This window comes from Trachypithecus francoisi, unplaced genomic scaffold (genome assembly GCF_009764315.1).
Source record: "Trachypithecus francoisi isolate TF-2019V2 unplaced genomic scaffold, Tfra_2.0 Lachesis_group14, whole genome shotgun sequence".
Classification (NCBI taxonomy): Eukaryota; Metazoa; Chordata; class Mammalia; order Primates; family Cercopithecidae; genus Trachypithecus; species Trachypithecus francoisi.
In genome coordinates this window covers 12,590,140-12,607,750 of record NW_022681459.1, presented here as the reverse complement: position 1 = coordinate 12,607,750, position 17,611 = coordinate 12,590,140, and the positions used below count along the sequence as shown (strand labels likewise).

The 17,611-nt window shown below is 37.5% G+C and overlaps 1 protein-coding gene across 5 annotated transcripts in view; it reads right to left on the bottom strand.

Annotated features, from left to right (window-relative positions):
• The window catches only part of GABPA (GA binding protein transcription factor subunit alpha), a 44,698-nt gene that overhangs the window by 20,845 nt on the left and 6,242 nt on the right, over positions 1–17,611 (bottom strand). For 4 of the 5 annotated variants that reach the window (XM_033232216.1, XM_033232215.1, XM_033232217.1 and 1 more), the window contains exons 2-5: positions 17,015–17,117; positions 13,025–13,169; positions 8,973–9,057; positions 5,957–6,202 (exon numbers count right to left, since the gene is read on the bottom strand). In XM_033232216.1, coding sequence (XP_033088107.1) covers positions 5,957–6,202; positions 8,973–9,057; positions 13,025–13,169; positions 17,015–17,091 — 553 coding nt within the window. In that variant the 5' untranslated portion in view covers positions 17,092–17,117. Of the gene's footprint in view, positions 1–5,956; positions 6,203–8,972; positions 9,058–13,024; positions 13,170–17,014; positions 17,130–17,611 lie in introns of all 5 variants that reach the window. The other variant, XM_033232218.1, reaches the window with a different exon arrangement.

Below are 17,611 nucleotides of genomic sequence, written 5' to 3'. Positions count from 1 at the left end.
GATACTGTGTAAACTGCAGTTAACTTGTTAATACACACACATACACACAGATGTTTTCTTTCCCTAAGTATGTGAGGTAAACTTATTATATGAAGCAAAAAACAAAAACAAAAAAAAAAATTTATGTTGTAATTTTCTCCTCAGCTCCTTTTCAATTTCGTAATCTAAATTTCTAATGGAGTCACTTGGTTCAACCTCAGTTGGAACTGTATCAAGAAAAACAAAATGCAAAATTGCTCTCCAGTGGGTCAAATGAAAGAATAAAATATGAGATTATTCTGGAGAGAATAAATTATCCAAGTTTTAAAAAATTTGCAGTTGCATTGAAAAAAAATCAAAAGGGGATTCTTTATTCTCCAAAATATGAACCACATCCTTTTTCCTCCCTTTTCCTTCCTGTAAAAAGCTGGCCGCTCCTGCATTTACCCTTATGATGCATTTCCAATAAATAAACAAACAGGGTAATAGCCTGTTTTACTCAGCTGTCCCCTCACAACACACTAAGAAATATAAATGTGTCCTGTAAACCATTATATCTTTAGAACCTAACAGTGCCTTGCTCATACACTTTTTTAATCTTAAAGAGTATATCCAAATAATTTCCTTTTCCCTATGACTTTTTACTATCTAATTGAATTCATAAAGAAAGAAATATGGCCAATATCTATAACTATTACATTGCTGTATCACCTGCACCTAACAGAAAATTCTATCTGTGTAAGTTTAATACATATTAGCTACATTAGTTTTGGTTCTGGTACTCCCGCTTCAAGAAGATGATTTATTCAAATAATATTGCTTATATACCCAATAAATAAATGCTATTCCATAAGAAAAGTAGAAAAAAACCAACATTTAGGTATCGAGGGCAAATTATAGTGAAAATAAATCAAACATAAGAATTTTATAAAAGTTACTCAAAGAGGCAAAGTGCTATTGAAACTGAAACTATTCCATTTGAGACTAAAGGAACAGAGGTGCCCTAGCTTCAAAGAATACAGGATTAATAGCCATAGAACATATATTTTTAAATTTTTCCACAAAGAAGTTAAGGGAGGATTCTAGGAAGATGATGGCAAAGTTTTTTAATTTTTCTGAATGTACACATAAACATAAAAAAAGTGACTAGAGGACAAAACCAAAAACCCACAAACATTTACATAAAACCAGGTGACAAGATATCTTCATGGACTTCAGGATACAAGAGAGTAAAGACAAAGCAGTAAGAGTTATAAGACCCCCATGGTCTTAGCTTGTGTGCAGGAGAAAGCAAAGGGAAGCAAGAGAAATGTGACCCACTCTGATCACAGGAAAGCCTGAGCACAGCCAAGAAGCATGCATTGGAAGTACAACAGGACAAGATGAAAGCAACGCTAAAAAGCAGTTTTGCCCAATCCAATAGCCGCAGTCTGTGTTAAGATTTAAAGTGCTGAAGCAAACTGGGTGTTTTTCAAACTGAGCCAAGAACCACTTCCAGGAGAATGGCCCACAATAAGGAGAAACTGGCAGAGTGGAATTAGAAGTGAGCGGCAGAGGGACGCCAAGGAAAAGGAAGAGGAGAAGGCCCAGGTAAAAGTCGACAAGAACTGAAAAAGAAAGTTGCCTTATCTGTGAATACTATACTAATAGAAAACAACAGAAGCAGAGTTAAATTAGAAAAGCTATCCTAAATCACACCTCTTTTAAAGGAAAAAGATAATTTTACATAAAAATTTAAAAAATAAAAACTCACAGAAAAATATAATTTGTCTGATTTGTTTTTTCAAGTATCAGGACTTCTAGTTTAACATAACTAATTGGCCACCCATGTTCTGCCTCTTTTCTCTCAGACTCTAGTGAAACAACAGTAAAGGAATTTTTTAAGGATGTAAAATCATAGGAACATGAGTACAAAGCGACAGGCATGGATGAGAGATTTAATCTAATGTTTTGAAGACAATAAACAGAGTGGTAATCGATTTGGCAGGGTGGGGAAACTATGACCTGAAATGTTTGCCAAGGAGGATACCAGTAAGAAGTGAGAGAATTCGGCCGGGCGCGGTGGCTCAAGCCTGTAATCCCAGCACTTTGGGAGGCCGAGACGGGCGGATCACGAGGTCAGGAGATCGAGACCATCCTGCCTAACATGGTGAAACCCCGTCTCTACTAAAAAATACAAAAAACTAGCCGGGCGAGGTGGCGGGCGCCTGTAGTCCCAGCTACTCGGGAGGCTGAGGCAGAAGAATGGCGTGAACCCGGGAGGTGGAGCTTGCAGTGAGCTGAGATCCGGCCACTGCACTCCAGCCCGGGCCACAGAGCGAGACTTCGTCTCAAAAAAAAAAAAAAAGAAGTGAGAGAATTCCTGCTCGCAGAACCCTGTTCACGGGTTCAAGTCGTGGTGGTTCCGAGTAGCATCAGAGGCTTAAAGCTGAAAACGAGGAGACTGATTTAAAGTAGATGGTGTGGTTAGAAACTTCAGGGTGTCTCTTTCATTTGGGGTGCCAGTTAAATGGGTGTACCCCACACATGTGGACACTGGGAAAACATTTATTAATATATGGGGAGAGACATGAAATGAACAGACACCGAGAGAACAATTCTCAGTAATAAAATCCTATAAACTGAAGAGTGAGACCGTCTCTATGTTCTCTCTGCTCCACTTCCTTCTCCAGTTCCCAAACACAGTCTTCACATATACACCGATCCCAAATGCTCACCCCTATCTTCTGCTGACAGGTATCTGCAAAAAGATCTATAAATACTGATACGTTTGAAAAGAATTCTTTTGCCTTTTCTTTGAGACTGTCTTGCTTTGCCACCCAGGCTGGCGTACAGTGGTGCCGTCACAGCTCTCTATAGCCTCAGACTCCAGTGCTCAAGCAATTCTCCCAGCTGAGCCTCCCAGGATATTGGTGTATGCCACTACGCCCAGCAAATTTTTTTTTTTTTTTTGGTGGAGACAGTCTGGCTATATAGCCCAGGCTGGTCTCAAACTCTTAGCCTCAAGAAACCCTCCTACCTCAGCCTCTCAACGTGCTGGGATTACAGGCATGAGCCACCACACCTGGCCTGAAATTCTTTTAATGAAATAGCCAATGCCTCATTTTATCAGCGTATAGTTGTCAAATCCTTCAGAACTTCACATTAATTAGCTTTAAAGTTATTTACTCTTTTTTTTTTTTTCGAGACGGAATCTCACTGTGTTGCCCAGGCTAGAGTTCAGTGGTGCAATTTCAGCTCACTGCAACCTCCGCCTCCCAGGTTCAAGAGATTCTCGTGCCTCCGTCTCCCAAGTAGCTGGGATTACAGGCATGCGCCACCATGCCCAGCTAATTTTTATATTTTTAGTAGAAACAGGGTTTCACCATGTTGGCCAGGCTGGTCTCAAACTCCTGGCCTCAAGGAACCCACCTGCCTCAGCCTCCCAAAGTGCTGGGATTACAGGGGTGAGCCACCACACACGGCCTAAAGTGATTAATTCTTAAATGTGAAAAGATGAGCAAAAATAATTAGATATTTGAGAGAGGTTAAAAACAACACAAAAACCACAAGAAAAGCAGAATCCACAAGAAACAGAAATACTGCAGTAAAGCTTTTTAAAAGTTAAAACTATAATCAATATACTCAGAGAAGTAGGAGAAAACATGCTATTGGCAATATAAGATCAGAATGCTACAGAAAGGAACAAACAAAAACGAAGAGCCATTGTAAATTAAAAATCAGATAGGTTATATTATAAAGACAAGAAAATCTGCAGAAAGTAGTGCAGATAGGAAAGATGACAAATAAACAAGAAAAAAGATGCGGCAGATCAACTCAAGAGATTCAACAGGAGTTCCAGAAAAAAGAACACAGGGGTATTTATCAAAAGAATGCAGTAAGAACATCCAGAACTAAAGGCGACAATTATCAAGATCAGGGCTGTCCAACAGAAATATAATGCAGACTATTATGTAATTTTAAATTTTCTAATAGTTACATTTAAAAAGTTGGTGAAATACATCTTAATAATGAATTTATTTTAACTTGATGTTCCAAATGTTATTTCAACCGGTAATTAATATGAAAAATTAAAAAAGATTTTACATTCTTTCTTTTAATGGGTATTTTACATTTATAACACATCTTAATTTTGACCAGGGGCACTTCAAGTGCTCACACGTGATGAGTGTCTACAGTCCTGGGCAGTAGAGGGACAGACTGAAATTCTACACTAGCTGTCTGGTTCCGTAGCTCTCTTTCAGTTCCATGGGTAAGCTCTATCATTTATTGCGTATCTTTTAGGTTTGGTTTAAAGAAAGAAAAAAATGTCTTAGGGAAAACAGCAGTTCTATAATACAGCCTTCCTGTCATCAGCACTGCTCCCCAGGTAAAACCCAGGTACAACCTTGTCTCTAAAAATAAAAAATAAAAAAAGGACAAAAAACCCGACAATACTGTTTCATTTACAAATACACTGAGGTCCCCACCAACTCTTGGATAATCAATAGTATTTATTTGTTACCCCAGCATTCTTCCTATCCGCCCCCACTTCTAAGATGTCTATTTCTTATAATTCTGTTTTGTCTCACCAACTCTAGTTACTTTCGTCTAAATTTAAGAATGATCCTCTGATCATCAAATTTAAGAGATATCAGTCAGCATTCTTTGACTTTCTCGGCAGCATCTGAGAGTCTTGACCATCCAAACTCTCCCCTCAATTTCAGTGACACTATACATATAAGTCATTTCTTTCTTTTTGTCTCTTCAGTTATTTCTTGTCTCTCTTTTCTCCAACCCTAAATGTTTATAGGGTCTAGGGTATATGCTTTAGTTGTGTGTTCTTTTCCATTCCTTGCTCTCCATCAGGGACTACGTAGACTTTTATAGCTTCAAATACAAATTCAATGTGAATGAGTTTCATATAACATCTTTGTCTCCAGCCCAAATCTTATATAACTGAAACCATTTTCTGGCTACCTCCAGCTGAATATAAACTTTCACCTCAAAATCAAGTGCTATCCACCTTCTCTTGAAAAAAACATTTCCTATACCAGACTTCTCTACTTCCCCAACTGGGCTATTGAAGGCATGCTCTTTCTAGTGCACCATCTTAATTAAGCCCAGCATTTAACATGGTGCCTGGCATATGGTAGTGTTCAATAAACATGTAATGATGATGGAACCAATTTTTATCAAGATTATTACTGTTTCAGTCACCAAGATGAAGCTTGAGAAGTTAGATCAATACTTGTATCTTCCCTCTCTACTCTCATCGAATCTGTCAATCTGCTCAGTCCTATCACTGTTTTCATCTACTTTTTCCTTTCTACTCCCAAAGAAACCACCTATCATCTAGCCATAATTATAATAATATGCTCCTGTTTTCCCTTCACTCAGTCTCTACCTGTTCCAACTTACGCCATATACCACCACTATATTCATTTTTCAATTATTTTCATCAATCAAAACAGTTCTGTAATGCTCCAGAGTAACTCCTTAACCACTCAATTTTCTCACTACTCATGCATACCCCGAGGTCTAAGCTTTGCATATAACACTTCCTGTCTTAAATGTCTTTCTCTGCCCAATAGTATCTTATTTATAATAAACTCTTTTCAACTTTCCCTCAGGGCAACTATGATCCCTTTGAGATTCCAATAGCATGCTTCTTCTATAAGAGTTACTAACAGTTTAAAAACATGTTACCTTTTACAGCAATTATCTCTTTTCATCTATCTTCTCTCTCTTCAACTACACTCTCAACACCCTAAGAGCAGAAATTTTTTAGACTTTTTTGTATTTCCGGCACGCAGGACTGAATTTGTCCACCATATGAGCTTAAATGTGCGTTACAATTAAAAAAGAGAGAGATAAGAAAATCAACATTCATTCTAATAACACTACATGTAAAATAGATTATAACTTACCCTAGTCTCTTCTATGTCAAGCTTAATTCCTACTGTTCTACCCAATAGAGAATTATGTATTTCATTACCATAGGGTATCCCAAGGCGTTCTTGTTCTTTCCTATAGCCTTCCAGTGCAGCAGCCCATCTTGTCACTTGTTCTGAAGTTTCATCTGAAATGGTTGTGATGTGTTTTGTGCCATCAAGAGTTATCACTTGAGCTTCTTCAACAAGATGTGCTTCTGATTCAGCATGGTGGGCATCTGGATCAATAACAACCTCAACAGTGTCCGCAGGTTTAACAATTTCAAGGATGTTTAACTTTGGTTCAATTCCTTAACAGTGGATAAAAAAAATTATGAATCTAAATGAAAACAAAGAAGTCACCAAAACATAATTTAGTTTTTATGTTCCCAAATGGTAGAGAAAAACTACACCGAATAAAGCAAATGTAGTAAAAGTTAACATTTGGGGAATCTGGGTGAAGAATATTCAAGAATTCTTTTACTAGTCTTGCAACTTTTCTACAAGTTTAAAATAATTCTGTAAAACATAAGACACACACAAACCCTACCTATAAACATCATTAGAAAAAAAGTACCCGTTCATACCACAATAGAATAAATAAAAATAAAAATTACCAATATGAAACAAAATAAAAATTAGACTATGCAGAGTATAAACGAGCAGCTACCTATCCTTGGAATTTTAAAAAATCCTTCTAAACAAATTAAAATTATTATTTACTGACTCAGTTTTTCTTTTTAAAGGACAAAGTAGATGTGTTAAAAACGATGCCAAATTTGCTAGATTAAATTTACCATTAAATTCTAATTTTCATTTTAAATTAGATGAAGAAAAACCCAAATCCTGAATATTTTAAGCTCCTAGTATAAAGGTGTTAAGAATTGTAATTCCTATGGAAAAGACAAAGATAAATAATTTATTAATACAAAGGCTCCTCAACTATCCAGAATCAAAACATTGAAACCTGTTTCAGAAATTAAGAAATTGCGCCATAAAAGCAGTTATTTCAGTATGTGTGCAGTACTCTAAGACATACTATTATTTATCTATTCAAAATGGAATTAGCCCTTTATGAAATAACCTCAGACTAAAATGACAGCTCTAAGACACTACCATATCATATAACTGCTTCTGTTCCTTACTGAATCTATTACAATCTATATCAAAATTCAATCAAAGTACAGTTTAAAGAAAAAGCACAACTCAACTTTGATCTTCTGTGAAAACCAGTACTGCAAGAAACTACTACTATCATTCTCAGGTGGTATAAAGAAAATCACTTCTCAAATATACATGATAAAAATAATCAGAATCAAAAGTATTTTTTCTTAAAATCTATTTCCTAATCCTTCATCTAAATTTCATACGATTATGGCTTTAAGTAAACTCTTCTTAAACACACTTGCATCAATAGGTCACCAGGCTTTTAAAGATAAAGACTACTAATTTATTTCCTGTTCCCAATAATCAATCCTGAGGGAATTAAGGATCAGAAGTACGTAACTACCATTTTCAGAGTCTGAAGAAAAACGTGGTTTGTGAAACGTAATTGTGAACAATATATGTTCAGAGATGACATTATTCTAAATTTTAAAAAGCTAAAATTCAACCTACCAAAAATAGTTTCCTAATTTTCTTTTCTAACTTGGGTATTTATACAAGTTTAGTAAAATACTGTAATGAATAAGGCTGACTGGATGATTCTATGTCTATCACAAATTTTTCTCTCTATGCTAAACTGTACAGACTGGATTTCTTTGCAGCTAGGGTTCCAGGTATGATTTAGGCTTTAGAATCACTGGTATAAGCCTTCTATTTGGAAATGAGCTAAGAGGGGGCAAGCAGGCAGATCAGGGGTCCCCAAAACCCAGGCCACAGACCATACAACAGGAGGTGACAGGCAGGCAAGTGGATGAAGCTGCATCTGTATTTACAGCTGCTCCCTATCGCTCACATTACCGCTTGAGCTCTACTTCTTGTCAGATCACTGGCAGCATTAGATTCTCATAGGAGCGCAAACCCTATTGTGAGCTGCACATGTGAAGTATCTAGGTTGCGTGCTCCTTATGAGAATTTAATGCCTGATACTCTTGTCACTGTCTCCCATCACCTCCAGATGAAACTGTCTAGTTGCAGGGAAACAAGCTCAAGGCTCCCACTGATTCTACATTATGGTGAGTTGTATAATTATATCATTATATACTACAATGTAGTAATAATAGATACAAAGCCCATGATAAATGTAATGCGCTTGAATTCCCCTGCCCCAATCCATGGAAAAATTGTCTTCTGTGAAACTGGTCCCTGGTGCCAAAAAAGGTTGGGGACCACTGAGGCCTATGCCATCTATTTTTTTTATTGATTGACTGACTGAGACAGAGTTTTGCTCTTGTTGCCCAAGAGGGAGTGTAGTGACACAATCTCTGCTCACTGCAACCTCCACTTCCTGGGTTCAAGTGATTTTCCTGTCTTAGCCTCCCAAGTAGCTGGGATTACAGGCATGTGCCACCACACCCACCTTATTTTGTATTTTTAGTAGAGATGGGGTTTCACCATGTTGGCCAGGCTGTTCTCAAACTCCTGACCTCAAATGATCCACCCACCTTGGCCTCCCAAAGTGGTAGGATTACAGGTGTGCACCCCCACAGCCAGCAGACATCTATTTTTTTGACTAGTGTGGATCACTATAAAGGCAACATGGTTAAAGTGACAGCCACCATGGTAGCTTCCAGGTGTTGTATTTTCCAGATCATGGCAGGGCAGCAGCTTCCTTAGCAGTCCAGTTCTGCAGTGTGACTGAGGTACTCTTAGGAAGTCAGCTGGAACCTGCTGACTTCCAACACTCTCTGTGATTCTGCTATTTACTACCATATAATATATCCTTTTATGATTAAACTAGGTAGAATGTATTATACTATCTGTTTCACCCTGTCAAATACAACTACTAAACCCAAAGCATGAATATTTGGCTGTTACATCAAGTAATTTAGGCAACGATCTAAAACACTTAAGACTTATAAATTATATCAGAAAAACATGAGCTAAAATTTTAAATAACTATCATGAAAAGTAACTTACCTTGGTAAGAAATTACCTGTACACTAAGCTGTACAGTTCCATCTGTTTTTACTCCTTGGTCAAATAAACTTCGTTCTGGATCCAGCTAACCATGGATGACAAAATGAGTAAGATTATTTTAGTGCAATCATTAGATTAAGTCCCTTGCCTTTGGTTTAGAATAAATGGATGTACCAAAAAGAACTTAATTACTGAACATACTAATTAAATTATAAGAACACATTATCTAGCTTGTCATATTTAATTCTTTGCCAAAATTTAAAATATTTTCACTACTGCGAAAGTAATTCAGGAAGCATACCACCAAATTTGTCATGTCAGTTTTCTCTATCTCTGGAGTCTAGTTTGGGATTTTAAATAATTCCAAAAGTCAATTATTCATTCTGAAATGTATTTAAAGTATGCTATACCTGTCATGAATAAGAGTGTTTAATTAGTGGTGATAATTTATCTAAATATATTAACATATTCTTGCCATATCTGCCTTATAACCAGCGCTACATATTGAAGATAAGGGTTTACTCTAAATCTCTCATCATAAAGTTAATAAAATTAAAGCACTTATGACCTTACTACCTAACCTAGCTATGAATATCTTGAATCCTAATTCTATATCATTTCAGTATTAGTGTTTTTTCCTTCATATATCCTTATAATGAATGCATTTCACACGATGGCAAATTGATGTTAATTCTGACTTCCAGACACTTTCTGTAATCAGCTTATAGACAGGCTTCCGTTATAATCATCTTGCATAATTTATAACTGTGTCTGCATGTCATATAGCTGCAGTTCTACTCTCAATCCCAATAATTCACCTGATGGTGTCGTCATGGCACAAACACATGACAAATGACTATGAATCTAACTTGAACAGGGGATAAGACAAACTGTGTAGGGCTGGGCATGGTGGCTCACACTTGTAATCCCAGAACTTTGGGAGTCCAAGGCAAGTGGATCACCTGAGGTCTGAAGTTCAAGACCAGCCTGGGCAACATGGTAAAACCCTGCCTATACACAAATACAAAAATTAGCCAGGAGTGGTGGCGCACGCCTGTAATCCCAGCTACTTGGGAGGCGGAAGCATGAGAATCGCTTGGACCTGGGAGATGGAGGTTGCAGTGAGTGCCACTGCACTCTGCCTGGGCGATAGAGCAAGACTCCATCTCAAAAAAAAAAAAAAAAAAGACTGTGTAATCTTGTAGACAGATAGATTAAATATGAAAGTTTCATCCATTAATATACATTTCATTAAAAATTGTCTTAAGGGCCGGGCGCGGTGGCTCAAGCCTGTAATCCCAGCACTTTGGGAGGCCGAGACGGGCGGATCACGAGGTCAGGAGATCGAGACCATCCTGGCTAACACGGTGAAACCCCGTCTCTACTAAAAAATACAAAAAAACTAGCCGGGCGAGGTGGCGGGCGCCTGTAGTCCCAGCTACTCGGGAGGCTGAGGCAGGAGAATGGCGTGAACCCGGGAGGCGGAGCTTGCAGTGAGCTGAGATCCGGCCACTGCACTCCAGCCTGGGTGACAGAGCGAGACTCCGTCTCAAAAAAAAAAAAAAAAAAAAAAAAAAATTGTCTTAAGGTCAAGTTTTTTCTCCTTGTCTGGTGGACGCTGGTATTATCCACTAGAAGCTATGGCAAATGTAACTCTGAAAGTATAAGCGCTCAGGTACTGAACATGTTAGCAAGTTCACTAAAAGCCAGAACAAGGACAAAACTCAAGCCTGGTATTTGATCTTGTGTTAACATTCTTCAAAAAAGTGCAACTTAGCCGTTGTTCCCTCAGCTTTCAAGTAGCCCACATCTGAAAATATAAGAGCATTACCATAAGCAGCAAGACTTGTGATTCAAATGTATGTTTGCATGACATGAAGAATAGAAGTGGTGGTCCTTATATCCTTTTTAAGGAGGAAAGGGGGCCAAGGAGTAACGCAAAATGCCCTTAGATCCAAAGCTAGCCCTGAATTCTATGACAATATGAATTATAAATATTACCATTTATCCAACTAATATTTACTGAGAACCTGGAAGAGGTTGGGTAATCTGCAGGCCATACTTTCATTTTGGAGAGGTCAAGTATTGAAAGCAATAAATGTTATAGCTGAAAGACAACTAAGAGATTAAGTCCAGATTCCCCTTTATTTTACATATGAGCAAACCAGGCAAAGTCCAGTGACACTGAGATATATTCACTATCAACCTTTAAAAAAATTTTTTGTTTTTTTGCCTCAAACAAGTGAAGAGAGTTCTGGAGTCACAGAGGTCTGGGTTCAAATTCCAGTATACCCCTTTGTAGCCATACACTGGGCACATTATTTAACCTCTTTAAATCTGTTTCTACATCTGCAGAATGTGACTAGTAATATGCTGATTTCAAAGACTGATGTGAAGATTACATGAGAGAATTAGACTGTTTTGCAAGTATTTTTTTTCACTCAACGTACCTTGCCCACATAGCTCAAGTTCACCAGTTTTTAATAGCTAACTCAAATTCTATTCTATGGAACTAATATATCAAATCTCATTTTTGGAACATTTGAGGTGTTTTCAGTTTTTGCAAAGCCATGAACATCTTCATGCATATACCTTTACCCACCCAGGTGAGCATTTCTGTTGGAATAATTTGCTGAAGTGGAACCGTTAGGTATTTCACATTTAACATTAACAGATATTAAACGGGAGGTAGTCTTCCAAAAAGACTAAGTTAATTCATCCTGTCATTAAGAGAAAAAAACTTTAAATCCTAAAATTCTAAAATTACTAGACCTTCCCACATTCCCTAGTTTTAGAGCACTCTATCATCCCTACCCACCACCAATCACTAGATTTATATTGAAATGAAAAGATTAAAGTATGGTTAAAAGGCAAATAAAATGCACAAATTTTGTTAAAACATTTCAACTTACTGTACAACAGTGTTTTATTAAAAATAGCAGCAGCATATGATGATTTGAATTTTTAAAAAACTAACACAAAAGTTCTGTAATATAAGGAATACCCATATCACAAGACAGGCAGGGGAAAGAGTAAAGAACCATCCAAAAGATGACACAATATACATTAATCTAAGTTAATATAAAAATAGTATAAAACTCAGCCAAGTGCGCTGGCTCACACCTATAATCCCAGCACTTTGGGAGGCCAAGGCGGACGGATCACTTGAGGTCAGGAGTTGAAGACCAGCCTGGCCAACATAGCAAAACCCCCTGTCTACTAAAATTACAAAAATTAGCCAGGTGTGGAGGCACTGGCCTGTAGTCCCAGGTACTCAGGAGGCTGAGGCAAGAGAATGGCATGAACCTGGGAAGTGGAGGTTGCAGTGACCTGAAATTGCACCAGTGCACTAAAGCCTGGATGACAGAATGAGGCTCCATTTCAAAAATAACAAAAAAGAAAAAGTATAAAACTCTAGTATGTATTTAATCATATGTTTAAGAAAGGTCATGGAAAACTGGGCAATTCTATTTAAGCTGCCACCTTTTGTACATAAAAGTACTACCTATCTTGAAAACACACTGCAAAATATGACTCGGAATGTTTCAGACATAACATATTATAATACTACCATGAGTAAAATCCTTTTACAATAAATTCCAGGACCTATCAGTTAATATTTAAATTCTTATCCAAAACCTACTGTCAGAGAAAATAAAGGTAAAAGGGAAATGTGGAAATCATTTAGTTAAATGATATGTTTGAGAAGTTAGAAGCTGGCTAGAAATACACTTCAGTTTCAAAAGTCAATGTGCTCCCTACTATTACTACTTATATTTAAGCTTTGATTCTAATGTATTTAAACTTCTCATTTTATATTTGTGAAAAGTAAAAAATGTTTCATTTGTTGTAGTACTAAATTTTTAAAATATAATTTTAAATGGAGAAAATTTTGCTTAAAAACCTTATTTCTAAACACTTAAATTTTACAGTAATACCAATCAAATCTTCTTACAGAGATAAAGTCTACAGCTATAAAGAAAAGGCTAACAAAAAAATATTCCTATGCAGACTAAAATGTTGCAATAAAAATTTACAAAAATAAAAATTACCTGGATATCTTGCAGGCAAATTTCATGAGCATCCAAAGAACACTGTAGTCTTGGTTCTAGCAGTTTCTTTAAATTGCCTATTGGTTCATTGATGTCTATGGCCTGGCTTACACATTCAGCTGGTGCGTAGGTTTGTTCTACAATGCTAAATGTTAAAGATGTAAGTGCTAACAGTTATATTTTTTAGCCTGGATTTCAAAGTAACAATATGCTAAAAACATAATCCCAAACCAAAACACATTTCTGGTCTTTGAAAAGTCATTTCTATATAGATACTGTGGTAGGCTCATCCCCAACTAGTATTGCCAAAATGAACACTGAATTTCAGAGAGAAATGCTAGCTTGAAATTTAAAGCATCCTTGTAAATATGCCTGATTATGTATGTACATACATATGTGTGTATGTGTACACATATAAATATTGCACATACATGTTTCCATTTGCATTATATTTTCAAGTTATTTTGAAGAATTTTAGACCCAGAAAGACACATTGTCTCCTCAAAATCTGTATGCCATCTCTACTAGTCAATTTCCCTTCCCCACATAAATAAAAATATAAAGATATAAAAATAGAGTAAGTTAAATAAAAGACTTTCCCTTTAATTTAATATGAACACAACTGGTTGTAATCAGGACAGCTCCATGTTCAAAAAAGTTTATATTCTTCCTAAAAACTGTCTTAGTGCTCTTTCATATTATTTCACACTTTGAATTCAAAAGGGTTAAAATCTTTGGTAAGTAATCCTATAAATCTCTTACAAATCCTTACATAGGGCCAAATAGAAGACAAACACTAAGTAATATTTGCTGAATTGGTGAATGTGGAATTCAATTAAGTATTCCAACATGTCTAATTTAAACATGATTTAAATCTCATTTGTGATTGTCAAAAACAGTATGCATTAAAAATCTGTTGAGTTTTCACATAAATTACAAGTAAAATGAGATATACACATGATAGTCAATGAACGTACATAACTTAAAATTTTTTCTAAAACATTTATTTATATTTTAATTTTAGAGACAGTCTCCCTATGTTCACACCAGGCCAGCCTCAAACTCCTGAGCTCAAGTGATCTTCCTGCCTCAGCCACCCAAGTTGCTGGGACTACAGGTGTGTGCCATCGCACCTGACTTAAAACATTTAAAATTTATAAAATAGACTCCTCATGATTAAAAACAAGCTTATTTAAAAATACTAATATACTATTGTTATTTTTTAAAGCTAAAAAAAAAATCTTAAGTAAGCCTTTTTACCAAAGTCTTCAGCTATAGCCATGGTAGGTTGCTGTTTTTTTTTTTTTTTTGAGATGGAGTCTTGCTCTGTTGCCCGGCTGGGGTGCAGTGGCGCAATCTCGGCTCACTACAACCTCCCCCTCCTGGGTTCAAGCAATTCTCCTGCCTCAGCCTCCCAAGTAGCTGGGACTATAAGCGTGTGCCACCACGCTCAGCTAATTTTTGTATTTTTAGTAGAGACGGGGTTTCATCACGTTGGCCAGGATGGTCTCGATCTCTTGACCTCGTGATCCACCTGCCTTGGTGTCCCGAAGTGCTGGGATTACAGGCATGAGCCACTGTGCCAGGCCACCTTTTTCTTTTTTGTAACAATTATTCTTGAGATGCAGATGTCACTTTTTTTTTTTTTTTTGAGATGGAGTCTCGCTGTGTCGCCCAGGCTGGAGTGCAGTGGCCAGATCTCAGCTCACTGCAAGCTCCACCTCCCGGGTTCAAGCGATTCTCCCGCCTCAGCCTCCGAGTAGCTGGGACTACAGGTGCCCGCCACCACGTCCGGCTAATTTTTTGTATTTTTAGTAGAGACGGGGTTTCACCATGTTAGCCAGGATGGTCTTGATCTCCTGACCTCGTGATCCACCCACCTCGGCCTCCCAAAGTGCTGGGATTACAGGCTTGAGCCACCGTGCCCGGCCCAGATATCACTTTAAAACAAATTTTTAAAGAACTATTTTATACTAGCTGAACATTAAACATTTTTTTAAAGTTTTTATTACTATCATTAAAACCTTGGAAGACTTCATACAAATATCTAAAGTATCAATTTCTCTTAAAAAAAAAAAAAGTAGATGATCTCATAAAACTGGACCTAAATTCCTGTACAGCAAAAATCTACATTAGGTAAATGACAATTACTGCCTCCTTCACATAGGTCATACATATTAATTACCGATCTGTCGCCTAACCTAGACTATACATAAAAGGTTGGATGGTACATACTTTAGACTTTGTGGACCATCTGTGTGCATGCATGTGTAAACATAAATATATGCATGCTAGGCTCAAAGAGGGCTCCTAATGATTCTTAAATGCATGCCCTTTTAGAGTTCCCTCCCACACTGTACCAGGGTTGGACTGTATGACCAGAAGACCAAGATAAAGTGGTATGTCACTTCTTAGATTACTTAAAGATACTGGGGCTTTCTACTTTGCCATTCTATGTCTCTCAGACCATTTGCTTTAAGGGAAGCCAGCTGCCATCCCATGAGCAGCCCTAGAGAGAGTCATGTGATGAGGAACTGTGGCATCCTGCTAAGAGTCTCAAGCATGACTGTGGATGCAGACACCCTGGCCCTAGTCCAGTCTTTAGGAGACTGCAGCCCAGGCTGACAGCTTCATTGCAAACTCATGAAATACCCCCGAGACAGATCCACCCAGGGAAGTTGCTCCCAGGTTCCTCTGAGAAACAATGTGCAATAAAAAATGTTGGGCTTTTTTTTTTTTGAGACAGCATCTTGTCCTATCACTAAAGCTGGAATGCGGTGGCACAGTCATGGCTCACTGCAGCCTTAAACTCCTGGGCTCAAGCAATCCTCCCACCGCAGCCTCCAGAGTAGCTGGGACTTAGGCACATGTCACCAGGCCAGGCTAATTTTTTTTTTTTTTGGTATGTTTTATAGAGACAGGGTTTTGCCATGCTGCCCAGGCTGGTCTTGAACTCCTGGGCTCAAGTGATCTGTCCACCTCAGCCTCCCAAAGTGTTGGGATTATAGGCATGAGCCACTGCATCTGGCCGAATGTTGGGCATTTTTAGTTTCTGAATTTTGGGGTAATTTGTTACACAAATATCTATACATGAAATTCCACAGAAGCACACATTCCCTCTTTCTTATGCTGGAAAAACTGGGATAAACAAGTTGAAAAGCTCTATTAAACATTTAAGGTTTTAAATCTCAACTGTACTCTCAACACTCAGTATCTTCCTTAACCTTAATTATCTTGTCCAGTTGCACCGCAGAGATTTCTAAACCTGTTACTCCACGGAGATTCTCTACTACTTTTCAATCCCTTTTACTGTCAGCTTATTATCTCACCTCCTACTCCACAGAGTAAAATAGGGACCACTAACTACTGCTTTCCTCAATCTTCTTGTTGACGCCCAAATGTCTATTTCTACTCACGTTCTCTCCTTGGATTCTGAACTCACTACTACTGTCCTCCTTTCAAATAAGTATGATTCCATTATTATTCCAAGAATTAACACTTTTCACTACACTTTATGCTTAGTACTGGTCACATAATTACTTATATACCTGTCTATCTCCTCAAATACAATGTGGCCTTTATAAGGACAGATTAGTATCTTATTTATTCACATATTCTTGTCAATTAGTTGTTTACAACAGTTACTCATAAATATCTGTTAAATTAGTACAGGTTGAATTAAACTATTTCTGAAATTAAAGCAACCAGTGATGTGGAAAAGAATAAAGAATGAAATGCCCCAAAGGAGAAAACTATTGAAATCAATTGCTTTTGATTTCATTCAGCCTTTTACTATCATTAGTTTAAAACTGTCTTTCCCTCTCAGCTACAAGCACACTAAGTCAGTGGAAATCAAACAATACATTATCTCCTAAAATGCTGAGAACAGTTTAAAAAAAAAAGGAAGTCCAAAAGAACTATGACTTGTTTCCTGGTTTTAATTAGGTATATTGGTATTTTACAAAAATGATAAAATTCAGAAACACCTACCTTTCTTCTGTGCACTCTGGTTTCTCTGTTCCATCAATCTCAATTTCTATCAGCTCCTCTGCTTCTCTTTTAGTCATGGCTGAAGTATTTCAAAGGATCGGTCCTGCAAGAGTGACTTTTTAAGATATTTTAAAATTATCTACATAAACAGAAATGACACGTAAGTAGAGACCCAATTCAAATAAAACGCAAAGGGAAGCAGAAGAGGGGGAAGTAGTCTTTACTTATAGAAGAAAATCAGCTGGGCGTGGTGGCTCATGTCTCTAACCCCAGCACTTTGGGAGGCCAAGGCAGGCAGATTGCTTGAGCCCAGGAGTTTGAAATCAGCCTGGGTAACTTGGTGAAATCCTGTCTCTACTAAAAATACAAAAATTAGCAGGGCGTGGTGGCACGCACCTGTAGTCCCACCTATTAATACTTGGGAGGCTGAGATGGGAGGATCACCTGAGCCCAGGAGGCTGAGGCTGCAGTGAGCCATGATCGCACCACTGCACTCCAGCATGAGCGACAAAGTGAGACCGTTGGAAAAATAAAATAAAGAAAATCCACAAATGACATTTACAAATTAATTTTTTTAAAAACTGGTGTTTGTTAACC